General features: G+C 36.0%; 1 protein-coding gene across 1 annotated transcript in view; it reads left to right on the top strand.

Annotated features, from left to right (window-relative positions):
- The window catches only part of COL25A1 (collagen type XXV alpha 1 chain), a 535,414-nt gene that overhangs the window by 427,917 nt on the left and 93,684 nt on the right, over nucleotides 1–13,813 (top strand). The window contains exons 13-15 of the mRNA XM_053564529.1: nucleotides 3,079–3,132; nucleotides 5,328–5,354; nucleotides 8,070–8,114. Of these exons, the coding sequence (XP_053420504.1) occupies nucleotides 3,079–3,132; nucleotides 5,328–5,354; nucleotides 8,070–8,114 (126 nt within the window). The remainder of the gene's footprint in view (nucleotides 1–3,078; nucleotides 3,133–5,327; nucleotides 5,355–8,069; nucleotides 8,115–13,813) is intronic.

The raw sequence follows: 13,813 nt of genomic DNA, 5'->3' as shown, positions 1-13,813 counted from the left end.
AAAAATCATCTTTACATAAATTAGATTTCTTTTTTTTTTTTGGATATTTTTTTTTTAGAGACAGAGTTTCACTTTATGGCCCTCGGTAGAGTGCCGTGGCCTCACACAGCTCACAGCAACTTCCAACTCCTGGGCTTAAGCGATTCTCTTGCCTCAGCCTCCCGAGTAGTTGGGACTACAGGTGCCCACCACAACGCCTGGCTATTTTTTGGTTGCAGTTTGGCAGGGGCAGGGCTTGAACCCGCCACCCTCGGTATATGGGGCCGCTGGAGCCTTACTGACTGAGCCACAGGCGCCGCCCCCATAAATTAGATTTCTATACATTATGAAAGACCACTTATAAATGGGATGAATAAAACGGTGTGTGAAGCTAGTGAATGATGCTCCATGATCATGTCAATGTACACAGCTATGATTTAATAAAAAATAAATAAATAAATAAAAAATAAATGCGATGAATAGACAAAATGATAATCAAGATAGAAATAATTCATCTACTGTCTCTTTTTTTTTTTTTTATTGTTGGGGATTCATTGAGGGTACAATAAGCCAGGTTACACTGATTGCAATTGTTAGGTAAAGTCCCTCTTGCAATCATGTCTTGCCCCTATAAAGTGTGACACACACCAAGGCCCCACCCCCCTCCCTCCTTCCCTCTTTCTGCTTCCCCCCCCATAACCTTAATTGTCATTAATTGTCCTCATATCAAAATTGAGTACATAGGATTCATGCTTCTCCGTTCTTGTGATGCTTTACTAAGAATAATGTCTTCCACTTCCATCCAGGTTAATAGGAAGGATGTAAAGTCTCCATTTTTTTTAATGGCTGAATAGTATTCCATGGTATACACATACCACAGCTTGTTAATCCATTCCTGGGTTGGTGGGCATTTAGGCTGTTTCCACATTTTGGCGATTGTAAATTGAGCTGCAATAAACCCGGAAGGAAAAAAATCCTTTTATCATAAGGACGCTTGTACTGTCTCTTAATTTCTAGATATATTCCAGTGTAACATATGCAAGCATCCTCAAACTTTTTAAACAGGGGGCCAGGGGCCAATTCACTGTCCCTCAGACCATTGGAGGGCCAGACTATAGTTAAAAAAAAAAAAAAACTATGAACAAATTCCTATACACACCGCACATATCTTATTTTGAAGTAAAAAAAAAAAAAGGGAACAAATACAATCACACCGCCTCATGCATGTGGCCCACAGGTCGCAGTTTGAGGATCCTTGATACAATGTAATGTAATATGTTTTTTTTTTTTTTTGGTAGAGATAGAGTCTCACTGTACCGCCCTCGGGTAGAGTGCCCTGGCGTCACACGGCTCACAGCAACCTCTAACTCTTGGGCTTACGCGATTCTCTTGCCTCAGCCTCCCGAGCAGCTGGGACTACAGGCGCACGCCACAACGCCCGGCTATTTTTTGTTGTTGTTGTTGCAGTGTGGCGGGGCTGGGTTTGAACCCACCACCCTCAGCATATGGGGCCGGCGCCCTACTCACTGAGCCACAGGCGCCGCCCCGTAATGTAATATGTTAAGAGCATTACCTCTTAGCCAGATTGTGAGAGTTCAAAACTTAACCCTAGTGGTATAAATCTGGATAAATTACTAGCTTCTGTGTGCCTTGGTTTCTTCACCTGCAAAATAGAGATAAAAATAGTATTTACCTCATAGACATTTGTGAGAATTGAGTTAATGAATGTAAAGATTCTGGCACTTAACAAATATTACTGTGCTTATTAAAGTATATGTTTTGGAAGCTGAGAATACAAATATAAAAATGACATAAGTCCTGCTTTCCAGATGACTTAGAGAACATTCTTAAAAATCAATTAAATTTGCAGCAAACCTAAAACTACTCTAAAAATTAAACTAATTTAAAAAAAATCAACTAAGGAGAAATTTTACCACTCTCAAAGGAGAAAAGAAAGCTGTCCATTAACTGGAGCACACCGTAAAGGTCGCTGGGGATGTTTTTACGTGGAAATGTGATTCTATTTGCTGTAAGTCTGAGCCCCATGGAAGCGTGAAGGGCCAAGGTATCCTTCCTTCTTAGTTTCTGGGCATTTCACGGGGATTTTCCTCTTAGGAAAATAGCTGCTTATTCAAAATCTGAAAAGACAGGTATACATCACCATCTTTCTGAAAGGGGAAATTTGTCTAGCCTAATAGTAGCCATCGTCTTTTGTCCAAAAGCCTATTGCTCACTATGACAATGAAAGCTGTAATTTGAGTGTTTATTCTGATTATTTTTATAGTGAAATTTGAAAGAGAAACCAAAGCCATTTCCACTTTTACATCAAATGTATCTAAATGAATTAAGGTGTTTAAAGATGTGTATATTCTTCACTATTTGGATGTGTACATGTTCATTCGATTAAGTCTATCATGAAAACAGAATGATTTAGTCTTGGCTGGGCATAGTGTCTCATGCCTCTAATCATAGCACTCTGGGAGGCTGAGGTAGGAGGAATGCTCAGGAGTTCAATACCAGGCTGAGCAAGAATGAGACCCCATCTCTACAAAATAATAGAAAATATACCTGGGCATTGTGGTGAACACCTGTGGTCCCAGCTACTGAGAAGGCTGAGGAGGAGGATTGCTTGAACCCAGGAATTTGAGGTTGCTTTGAACTAGGCTGATGCCACAGCACTCTAGCCTTGGAAACAGAGTGAGACTATGTCTCGAAAAAAGAAAAATGAATGATTTAGTCTTTATTTTCCTGAGCTGATGAATCACTCAAAAGTTTTCCACCAAGAAATTCTTGTATTTTCAGGTATCTTTACTCAGTCAACAAATATTTATTTGATGCTGATGGTATACCCTGCACCATGCTAGATGTTAATTTTAATAATAGGTTGCTTCAGCATTTTTAATGATAGAAAAGAGTGAATAAAGGAAATTAACCTTGATAACAAGGTTGGACCATACAAGCTATCTCGAATTTACACTAATAGTCACTGAATTATCTATCTGCGTCTAAAGTATTACTGGATAGCTATTTCCTCTAATCATTTTTATGATGTATTGATTTTGTCTATTTTACTTAGTAGTATCTATCTTTTATTTTGAGGGTGATCCCGGGTTACCAGGAGCAGTAGGACAGAATGGAATACCAGGGCAGAAGGTTAGTACAAATAAAGCCAAGAAAAATCATCTGACACATAAATGTCCATGAAATTGTAAGCTGGTACAGTATTTTCATAGCTCACTTGTTGCATTAGAATGTATTTTTTCTCAATAGTATAATATAGAATTTTGTGACTTATGAATAAATTATGTTTTTGATTCTCATTAGCATTAAAATTCAGAAAAACAAATAGAATATGATTGTCTAAAATTTTTATTCTGTGGGATATCTAAATAATATGAGAAAACCCATAAGTCTATTGTCATTTTACCACTTAATGAGCATGTAAAAAGGTAGGTTATGTCTATTCTTCCAAAAATCTGTATATTTACAAGGCAAGGGATGACGTTCACAGTGCTACTATGGTTTTTCCTCAAGATTTGGCCACCTCTACCCCTTACACAACATGACCAGTTAATCAGAAGAAGAGATAGAATAAAGATGTTTAAAATTTAAAAATTGGCTCTGTACCTGTAGCTCAAGTGACTAAGGCGCCAGCCACATACACCAGAGCTGGCGGGTTTGAATCCAGCCTGGACCTGCCAAACAACAATGACAACTATAACCAAAAAATAGCCGGGCCTTGTGGCAGGTGCCTGTAATCCCAGCTACTTGGGAGGCTGAGGCAAGAGAATCGCTTAAGTCCAGGAGTTGGAGGTTGCTGTGAGCTGTGACGCCACAGCACTCTACCCAGGGCAATAGATTGAAGCTCTGTCTCAAATAAATAAATAAATAAATAAATAAATAAATAAATAAATAAATAAATAAATAAAATTTAAAAATGGATATAATTTGTATAATCTGAATTAATAAACAGGGAAAAATGTACTGAGGATTTTTTTTGGATTGTGAGTTTTCTTTGTTTCTTAAAAAAAAATGAATCTGTTAAATATAAAAAGATTTGTGACAGTTGAGTTTAAACCAAATAGGCAGACAGATCCCAAATCCTTTGATGAGTGAACATCCCTTGAAGTGCAAAACTAATGTCTAATCCTATCAGCTGTGCTGTGTGTATCGGTACGCACAGATGCCTGTCAGCTGATTTTACAGATCACATTGCTATTGACAGGCTCCTAGGACAGACCTAAAATTTATAGACATATACTCTATCCTGCAAGAGGAGAAAGAAAATAGTCCTTCTGGGACTATTGCTGTTTTCCTGTCTTCTTCCCTCTCTTGGTCCATGCTAAAAAGCCAAATGATAGGAGTTAATGCTTAATGCATGTCCACAGTGCTATTCTTATGTTGCCTAGCAACCATCAGGATGGATCTTGAGAATGAAGATGACCAGAAATTCAGAAACGAAAGGATCAGGTTGATTTCCAGGGAATGAAAAGAGTCCTGCCTCCAAACCGACTTCTGCAAAGAGTTATAATTTTTTTTTTCAAGAAAACCCACAGTAATTGCATTATTTCTTTAAAAAAGAAGGTCTGATCTTTTTTTTAAAAAAGCAGTCTGATCTTATGGCAATACTTACTCAGCCTTTCATAGGGAAATATTATCATAATGTGTATAATTTTCTTTAGAACTCCCTCACTTTTATCCTTTCCTGAGTAAAACGAAAATGAGATTCTCCTCAGAGAACAATCTAGCATTTTAGTTCTCATGCTATCCTGGCCATCATATAGAGTAAGGACATCTTTCCTAAACTCAAACTCTGCCCCCTTCTAGTGTCTTTCCTGAGGGTATCAAAGCCTCCTAAAATACACCTGATTTGGAACTTGCTGGCTACTAGCAGTTAAAGAGAACTCATGACATTGTAAAGGGCTTCAAGTTTAGGACTGTTGATGACATTTAGGGGAGCTACACTGAACTACACTCCAGACCCCTAAAATAGTTCATGCCCCAAATGCTTGGTCTACTTCACTGACTCTGAGTTTGGGCAGAATAAAAAGGGGCAGACTACGAAGCTTCTCAAGATAGTGAATGGTCGCACCGTTGTTCTCCTTAGTGCCCCAAAGCCAGTTTCTGAATGATAATCTTGAAATACATTTCTGTAGTTCTATAAAAGCAAAGAATTAAATTATATTCAATATTGATATCCATACTCAATTCTCCAGGAAACTCATATGGCAACTATATATAGCCTAAACAAAAAGTATCATGTACTAGTACATTCAGTAAAGTTTTGTTTAATAACAAAATTAAGTGTTTTATAATTTAATGTCACCCAATCTCTGTCTTTTATTCAGGGAGAACCTGGAGAACAAGGAGAAAAGGTAAGAATGATTCTGCCTGTATTTCTGTCCAGCGCACCCACCCCCTGCCAAGAGGTACCCAACGGAATTCTATGGATGGATGATGTTACTGATGTAGTTATAATGACCACTGTTTTTTATTTTTTCTTCAGACTGCTAACTAGCAGAAAAATAAAATATTATAATTCTTATGTATGGACAAAAGTTTAGATAAAAAGCTTTTTTAAAAACGAAGAGAAAGGGAATAAATTTAAATATTCTATGTCGGGTTTTTATGTGACTTTCAAAAATCCTTAGGTCTGCAAAATCTCTGTTCTACCTTCATGCTAATGCCATTCCAGTACTCTGCCAGCACCCACATCCCTCTCTACTCTCCCTCTCTCTCTTCTGTCATTAGGTTAAAGGGATACAGATGTTTACCTGCAGAATTATCTGGAAGTTGCCCACAAAAATTCCCATAAAAACCAGAAGGAAAAACAAAAGGAGAAGCCCAGTGTTACATGTTACTTTTCCCTTAGACTCCTTTCCTTACTGCTTTGGGCTTGTCCTCATTATTTTTAGACTCTCACTGCATCTTGTGGTACTTATTTTTCTGATTATCATGCTATTTAATAGTATGTAAAAGTGATACTGTCTCTTCATATGTGATACAGTCTTTCTTCAAATCAATATTATAACCCCTGATCCCAAAAGAATTTCACCTACAGATCAAGAAAAAATTCTTTATTTTAACTGTGTTTTTCAGCACTGTAAAGCAAAAAAGATAAAAAATTGTCTTTTTCTACCCCTCTATTTTGCTCTCCTTCCATTTAAATAAATGCCTTTTTTATTTATTTAAATGGAAGGACAGCAAAATAGAGGGGTACAAAAAGACAATTTGACAAGGGGACAGCTCAGTCAAATCCTTCACTTCATTGCTACTCTGAGCCAGTTTTTCTAAGAAGGTTTTATTTTGTTCTATTTTTTAAGAGATTTTCTAATATTTTTTCAAAAGCATGAAAATCAACTTCCTGTCAAAAGCCCTTATAAGAGATTACCAGTACATCCATTTGGCATACGATCAGTTCATGGTAATTAACTTGAAATGAATTAGTTATCAATGACTCTTTTGTGTAGAAATTAAGGAGAGAAGAGGAGAAATGTTGAGACAACCCAGGAATTCACCAGAGAAAGAATCCCAAGCTATCATGGTCTGCAGTGGTGTGTCTGTCACCATATACAAATGCCAAGCAGATTAACTTCATGTGCATCTGAAATAATAAAAGAAAAAAAAGAGAAAAAAGTGAAAGCCTCCCTCCCCAAGCTCCTCTCCCCCCACTCCTGCCCCACCAAGCAAACTATTAGTGATAGTCCCTGTCTTATCTTAAATAAATGTTTAAATAATATAAAAGTAGAGGCTGGGCTCAGTGGCTCATGACGGTAACCCTAGCACTTTGGGGGGCTCAGGTGGGAGGATTGCTTCAGTCTAGGAGTTCAAAACCAGCCTGAGCAAGAGTGACACCCTGTCTCTACTAAATACAACAAAGAAAAATTAGCCAAGCTTGGTAGTATAATTTTGTAGTTTTAGCTACTTGGAAATCTGAGGCAGGAAGATTGTTTGAACTCAGGAGTTTAAGGTCGCAGTGCACTATGATAACACCACTGCACTCTAGCCTGGGCAACAGAACAAGATCCTACGTAGAAAAAAAAGTGACTATATTCTAGCCTATTGAATATAGGAATAATAATATATTGTTTTCTCTAATGGCTATCATTAACAGCTTATGATATGCCAGATACAGTACTAGTTGCTTTACACACAGCATATTACTTATTTCTTGTAACTGCTTAAAGTATCCTTACCCTTATACTATACCAGAAAAACTTGATGCAAAAAGAATTTCACTTACCCCATAGACTTCGGAGCTGGGCTCAGTCTCCTTAACTCCAAAGTCCTCTAAATTTCCACGATAACATGCTGGAAGATTTAAATTAAAGATTTCAAAATTTAAAGAAGCAAATCATGGATACTAAACGAATGCCTTTTTTCCTAATGCATTGCTTTGTGGGGGAAAAAGGAGATGTCGGTGAGGAAATAGGCATAGGAAGTCTCAAAATAATGAAAACACAAACTCTCCCAATTCATTTACATTTATGATTTTTAAAAAAGTTTTCTTATAACATATAAAATGTTTATTTCATGAATGCAAACTATGTGTGTCAGATAAATATATTCAGTCCACAGGTTTTGAGAGTATGTCATGTACTTTAAGGTCCTGGAGATTTGAGCCGGGCTTAAAGACAGGGCAGAATTTATACAGATAGAAGGAAAAAGAAAGGGCAGGGCAGGGGTCAGGTGGCAGGAATGGTGGTAGAAAGAAGGGTGCAGAGGTGGTAATGCACAAGGCTTATTCCGGGAATTATGGGGAGTTTGAGAGGAGCTTTGAGCAGAGGACAAGAGATGGAGTTAAGGAAACTTTAAGTGCCCAAACAAGCTGTGAGAAGGCAGGCACACAAATTACTGTTTTCTGTTAATATAATGGAATTGTTTGAAACTGTTTGGCCATGTTCATTGTAATAAAATTTATTTTATTGATATCAGACAGCTGGTCAAGTAAAAGTGCCTTAGCTCTGTAGAACATTTGCAGCAGATTTTAATATGTAGTGTTTATGAAAGAAAACGTATAACCATGAAAAATACCATTTACTCAATGTCACCAATGTATTTTACATGTATTGCTTTTATTTCTTCCTCAGGGAGATGCTGGAGAGAATGGCCCCAAAGGGGACACAGGTGAAAAGGTACAGTTTTGTGAAATATGAAAGGGTATGTGTATGAGCAATGTGTTATTTCATGTACTTGAAAAGGAAAGATTTGAAAGAGGTGAGTGAGAATAGCTTAATATGACAGATAGTTTTCCAAGATTAGAAAACATTTAAATATTTGGTTTCTAAAAGGTGATTATTCCATAAGCTCCTATCTTAAAATTTAAATATTTTGAAAGTAAAATGATATAAAATAAAGTCTAGAAAAAAATGTAGCTAAGCTTCCAGTAATGTGACTTTCAAGGAATAGAAACACTTGTGTGTAAATGAAACACACCCTTTTATATGCAAGATATAAAAATAGAGTTTCTAAAATGAGTCAATTTGTCCCAGTTTTGGGAGAGATCTTTTCAGAAGATTGAGATAAGATTTGAGTGTTTGATTATAAGTTCATGTCACTTGATTAGAGACTCTAGTGTGGTCTAGACAGTTTGCCTCAACTGGTAACCCACAAAATCTGGAAATCTGTATATTATGTCAGCCTTTGGTTTGGGGGGCTGTTTTTTGCTTATTTGGGGGAGCATTGGTTTTTTTGTTTGTCTGTTTGGTCTTCTAAACCATGGCTAGTGTTTATTTTATTTTATTTTTTTATTAAATCATAGCTGTGTAGTGTTTACATTGCAGTGGACTTGTAGCTTATCTTTCTGCCTCCTTTCTTTTTTACCCCCCATCTATCATTATAGCTTTTGCATGGATTCATACTTCACCAACATCTCTGACATAGGAAGGATATTTTATTTTACTTTACCTACATGTTAAGAATTAAGAAGATCTTTTAAGAAATTTAAAATAGAATAGAGTCAGATATATTTTAACTTAAATCAAGCTAAGAATTTGAGTGATGAAAAAAAGAATTATTCATTTAGGCTTATAGTTGAGCATAAAACTATTCCACTTTGAAAATTATTACAGTACAGATGGGTAATGGTTAGTTATAAAAACACACCCACAAAATAAAATCTATCTTTTTTCTCTCATAAATATTAATATAAATATGGGCCAGGTGGCAAGAATGAATTACTGTCACCACGTAGCAATTGTAATTATGTTCAGGAGTCATCTGGGAATCACTGTGGAATCAGTGTCTCACAGACAAGAGTTCTTCAAACTCTATAATATTGACCTTTTTTTTGTTTTTTAAGACAGAGCCTCACTCTGTCATTCTGAGTAGAGTGCCATCGTGTCATCATAGCTCACAGCAACCTCAGTCTCTTGGGCTCAAGCAATCCTCTTGGTCAGTCTCCCAAGTAACCAGGAATGCAGGCGCCTGCCACTGACGCTCAGCTAGTTTTTCTATTTTTAGTAGAGATGAGTCCGCTCTTGCTCAGGCTAGTCTCAAACTCCTAAGCTCAAGCAATCCACCCTACCTCAGCCTCCCAGAGTGCTAGGATTATAGGCATAAAATTGACATTTGGGGCAGATATCTCTTTGTTGGGAGCGGTTGGATGTTCAGCTTCATTCTTGTACTCTACGCATTAGATGACTAAGCACCTCTGAGTTACAACAACGAAACGTGTCTCCAGAAATTGCCAAATGTTCCTTAGGAGACAGAATTGCCCCAGTTGAATGCCACAGCTGTAGGACTATTTCTTTTAATCTGCCATATTGGTATCATATGACATGAATATGTTTAAAATAAATAATACTAATGGTATACTCTGACTACTCCTGAAGTCAAAATTTGAAAACCTAAATAATAAACCTGGATGTTATATTTAACTTTGTTATTAGTACTTAAACGCAGAGGTGAGTAGGTGTTAGAAAATAAATATTTTAGGTTTTGTGGCCCATATCGTCTACGTCAAAACTAGTCAACTTTGTTTTGTAGCACGAAAGCTACTATAGACAATAGATAAACAAGTGAGTATGGCTGTATTCCAATAAAACTTTATTTCCAGACACTAAAATTTTAATTTCATGTAATTTTCCTGTGTCATGAAATATTATAGTTATTTTGGTATTTTTAATGATTGAAAAATGTAAAAACCATTCTTAGCTCATGCATTTTGAAGGTGGCCAGCTCAATTTGGCCATAATTGCTAACCTCTGCTTAAAAAGATGGAAATATTCTACACAGTGGGCAATTTCTTCAATGAAAAAAATTTATACCAAGCCCGAACTATGCCTATGTGGTTTTATGTAAAGAAATTTATACTTAAAAGATGTATTTTTAAAGGTTCACTTTGGGAACATAGGCCAATAATTGTTTCTTTAACCACACATTTTTTGAAATTTAATTTTATAATAAGTAAAGCAACCTTTTTTCTTTGAAAAGACCAAGGTCATCGCTAAAGAAAATTGTTCTTATTTTATATTAATGCAAATCATTTACCATACTGACTCACACACAAAAAACTTTCAATAAATATTAGCTTTTCTTACCACATGGAAATTGAAGTCAAGTCGATTGGTTGTTTTTCTTTTCTTATCAAAAAGTTTTATTAGTCAGCTGAAATTAAATATGAGAAATGCTTCAGTTAAAACGGAAATCATTTCTATAAACTTTCAATGGGTCTAAACAGGGGATTGTAAATAGGAATCTGTAACGTGTGTAATATGTAATCTGACCTGTAGGCATTTATCCCAAGAATGCTGTAATTGGAATATAATTTTTGATGTGTTTTTTAAACATTTCCTGCTTCTGTCATATAATTTGTTTCCAGCATGTTGGAAACACTCCTCATAGCCTTTGTGTTCAGTATGTGAAACTCATTTATCATTTACCAAGTTTAAGATGTAAAATTTAAAAAAAAAAAATGCTTCTTTTCTGCCATTGATGTAGTAAATTACGTCATTGGCTGATTCATTTTAATAGGACTGTTTTCCTTTTGATCCAACTCAGTGCCTTTGGATGGTAAAGCAATCTAAGCCTTTCCAGACTGGTCATCTGGAAATGCTGTGGAACTATAAAAACCACTAGGCTGGGTTTTCTTTGTGGCCAGTGACTTCAGTGTATTCTGGACAACAACCACAGAGTGCTCTAGGTTTAAAAATAACCTTCCAAAGACTGAGTTCACTCACGTGTAGAATTACTATCGAAGGGTCATGTTCTATGGGGTATTACACCAACAAACGCAGAAATATAGATTTTTTTAATTTTTTCATTTTTGTTTTCTTTTTTTTAGAGATAGGGTCTCACTCTGTTGCCTTGGGCTCAAGCAATCCTCCCACCTCAGCCTCCTGAGTAGCTTGGCAACCGGTGTGCCACCATGCCAAGCTATTTTTTTTTTTTACATTTTTTGTGTGTGTGTGTGTGTGTGTGTGTGGAAACACAGTCTTGCTATGTTGCCCAGGCTGAGGATTTCTCATGTGTCTCCCTCCAGGTGAAAGTGGGTGTCTATGTAGCATGCTAAATGGTTTGACTACACCACCCTACTCGTCACAGTTTTATCTGTTGATTCGAAAGCTCCACTTTTCTTGGCATTACCTGTCTGTCTCCTCTTTTTTGGATCTCCCTGTTTTGATTTCTATGAATAGGCTGTCTTTTTACTCCATATCTATATCTACATTATATCTTTGATCTGTATCCTCCAAACCACCACATTTGGAGCCACCACACAAATTGTTGTCTTTTCTTTAAATCACATGTAAAGGCCTGTCTCTGTGGACACTCCCACCCCAATCAATGCAAGACCTTCTCTAATCAGCACACTTTATTCCCTTAGCTTAGAACACTCTTGCTGTCCTCCTTTCTCCAACTCTTCATCTTCATTTCCCCACATTATAATCTATTCATTCTTCAGTCCACTGAATTCACATTGTGCCTATATCAAAGCAGTATGTATACCCTATAAGGACATATAACTATTACATGCCCATGATAATTAAAAATAAAAGATAATGAAAACTTAATATATAAATCATTTCCTTTTCAGTCTCCTCAGGATTGGTTAGGTTACTTGAAAAATATGTGGTTAAAGAAACAATTATTGGCCTATGTTCCCAAAGTGAACCTTTATCCCACAGCACTCTTTATAATCCCTGTCATCATCACCCTTAACATGGTTCATTGTAACTCCTTAATTGGACATCTATCTCCCTGAAAAAGGAAAAACAAACAAAAAAAACCAAACTTTGTTTGATGCTGCACTGTTCTATGCCTGGTACCAATCCCAGTTCCTGGCATGTATTTGGAAGATAATAAACATGTATTGAATGAACAATCTTTAAAAAAATATATTTTAAGCTGCTTCTAATTTTCATTAAATGCTAGAACTTTGTTTTTTTGCCATGCATTTGCTTATTATCATGTCTTTTGTGTATATACAGTGACACAGAATTTCCCAAACATGACAGTCTCTTCCTGTCCCAGATTAAAAAAAAAAAAAAAGGAAAGACAGAAAAAAAATCTTTCATGCTTTTAATCAATAATATTGTATACCGCATATATTAGGAAATTATTAAAGTGTGTGCAGAATAAAGATGGGTATGTAACTGCATTATTCACTGTTGTCTCCCAAGCTCCAGCATCCCTGCATCCACACCCAGCACATAATTGATGTTCAATACATATTTATTGAGTGATTTAATAAATGATAGAAATGTCACCGCATTCACTGCATATGTCCACCAGTACCTTAATAACACATGCGCATAATCATCTACCAAGTATTTTGAAAATAACCGCAAACAAAAATGGAAACTGGGCATGACTGAAAAATAGTAAAGTCAAATTTATTTATCTCAAATATCTTCTCACAGAATTCCTGCATCTATGGCTTAGCCTGTGGAAACTTGTACTTCCAAACCAACTGACTTTTGAAGCTAAGAGTATACTTAAGACATAGTTGGGGATTTTCCCCCTTACTTGATTCCAGTATTCATTTTCACTTTTGAAGGAAGGAGGATTATAAACATGCACTATTTTATTTCCACTGTTTGCAGCATTATCCTTTAAAATGTTTAACTTATAAAAGTCTTCCAACAGTTGCTTTGACACTTAAATAAAAATTCCTTGAGATTTCACAGTTCCAAATCTCTAAAAAGAATAAAAATATCACTCGTAGTTGTCCATCAAATGAAACAGCTCAGATTTCCACAAATAAGTTGGCCTTTCAGAAAACTGTTTTTTTCTTTCCATCTACTTTCAATGAGAAGTAAACCTAGTCTTTATTCAGATTAGCAGATTAACTACTTTTCATTAAGACACTGAAAAAAATTTTAGCTATAGTTAATACAAGCAACTTTCTTTTATTTGCAAGTTTACTATAACCTTTATGTCCTCGCATCAGAATGAAATAAACCAATAATTATTTTCTTATTCCAATAGAAAGAACAGCCAGTAGAATTTAGAAAGCCAAACACTTACTCAATCTCCAATTGCTTCAATTTACTCATCTAGTAAATGGAAATAGTAATGTCTTCCCTATCTCCCAGGAGCCTTATGAGGTATAAATAAGATTAAAAAAAGGAACTTTGCAAAATCAAAATTGCTTTTAATGACTTCAAAGGTCATAGTGTGCAAAACATTACAGACCTGCCTCATTGATGTTGACAGCTTTCATACTATAGTAGGAGAGACAGGATAAGTTTTATTTTATTGGCTACATTTATGTTGCTTCCCATCATCAACTGAATGTTAATGATTGGGAAGAGAAGTCAGTATCTTTGTACAGTAAGACAGTATTTGGGTAATAGCAATTACAGATGTCAAACTCATAAAGGTATCTGCCTCC

Source organism: Nycticebus coucang, chromosome 1, assembly GCF_027406575.1.
Source record: "Nycticebus coucang isolate mNycCou1 chromosome 1, mNycCou1.pri, whole genome shotgun sequence".
Classification (NCBI taxonomy): Eukaryota; Metazoa; Chordata; class Mammalia; order Primates; family Lorisidae; genus Nycticebus; species Nycticebus coucang.
The sequence above is the reverse complement of the archived record's forward strand: the minus strand, read 5'-3'. Positions and strand labels throughout refer to the sequence as shown.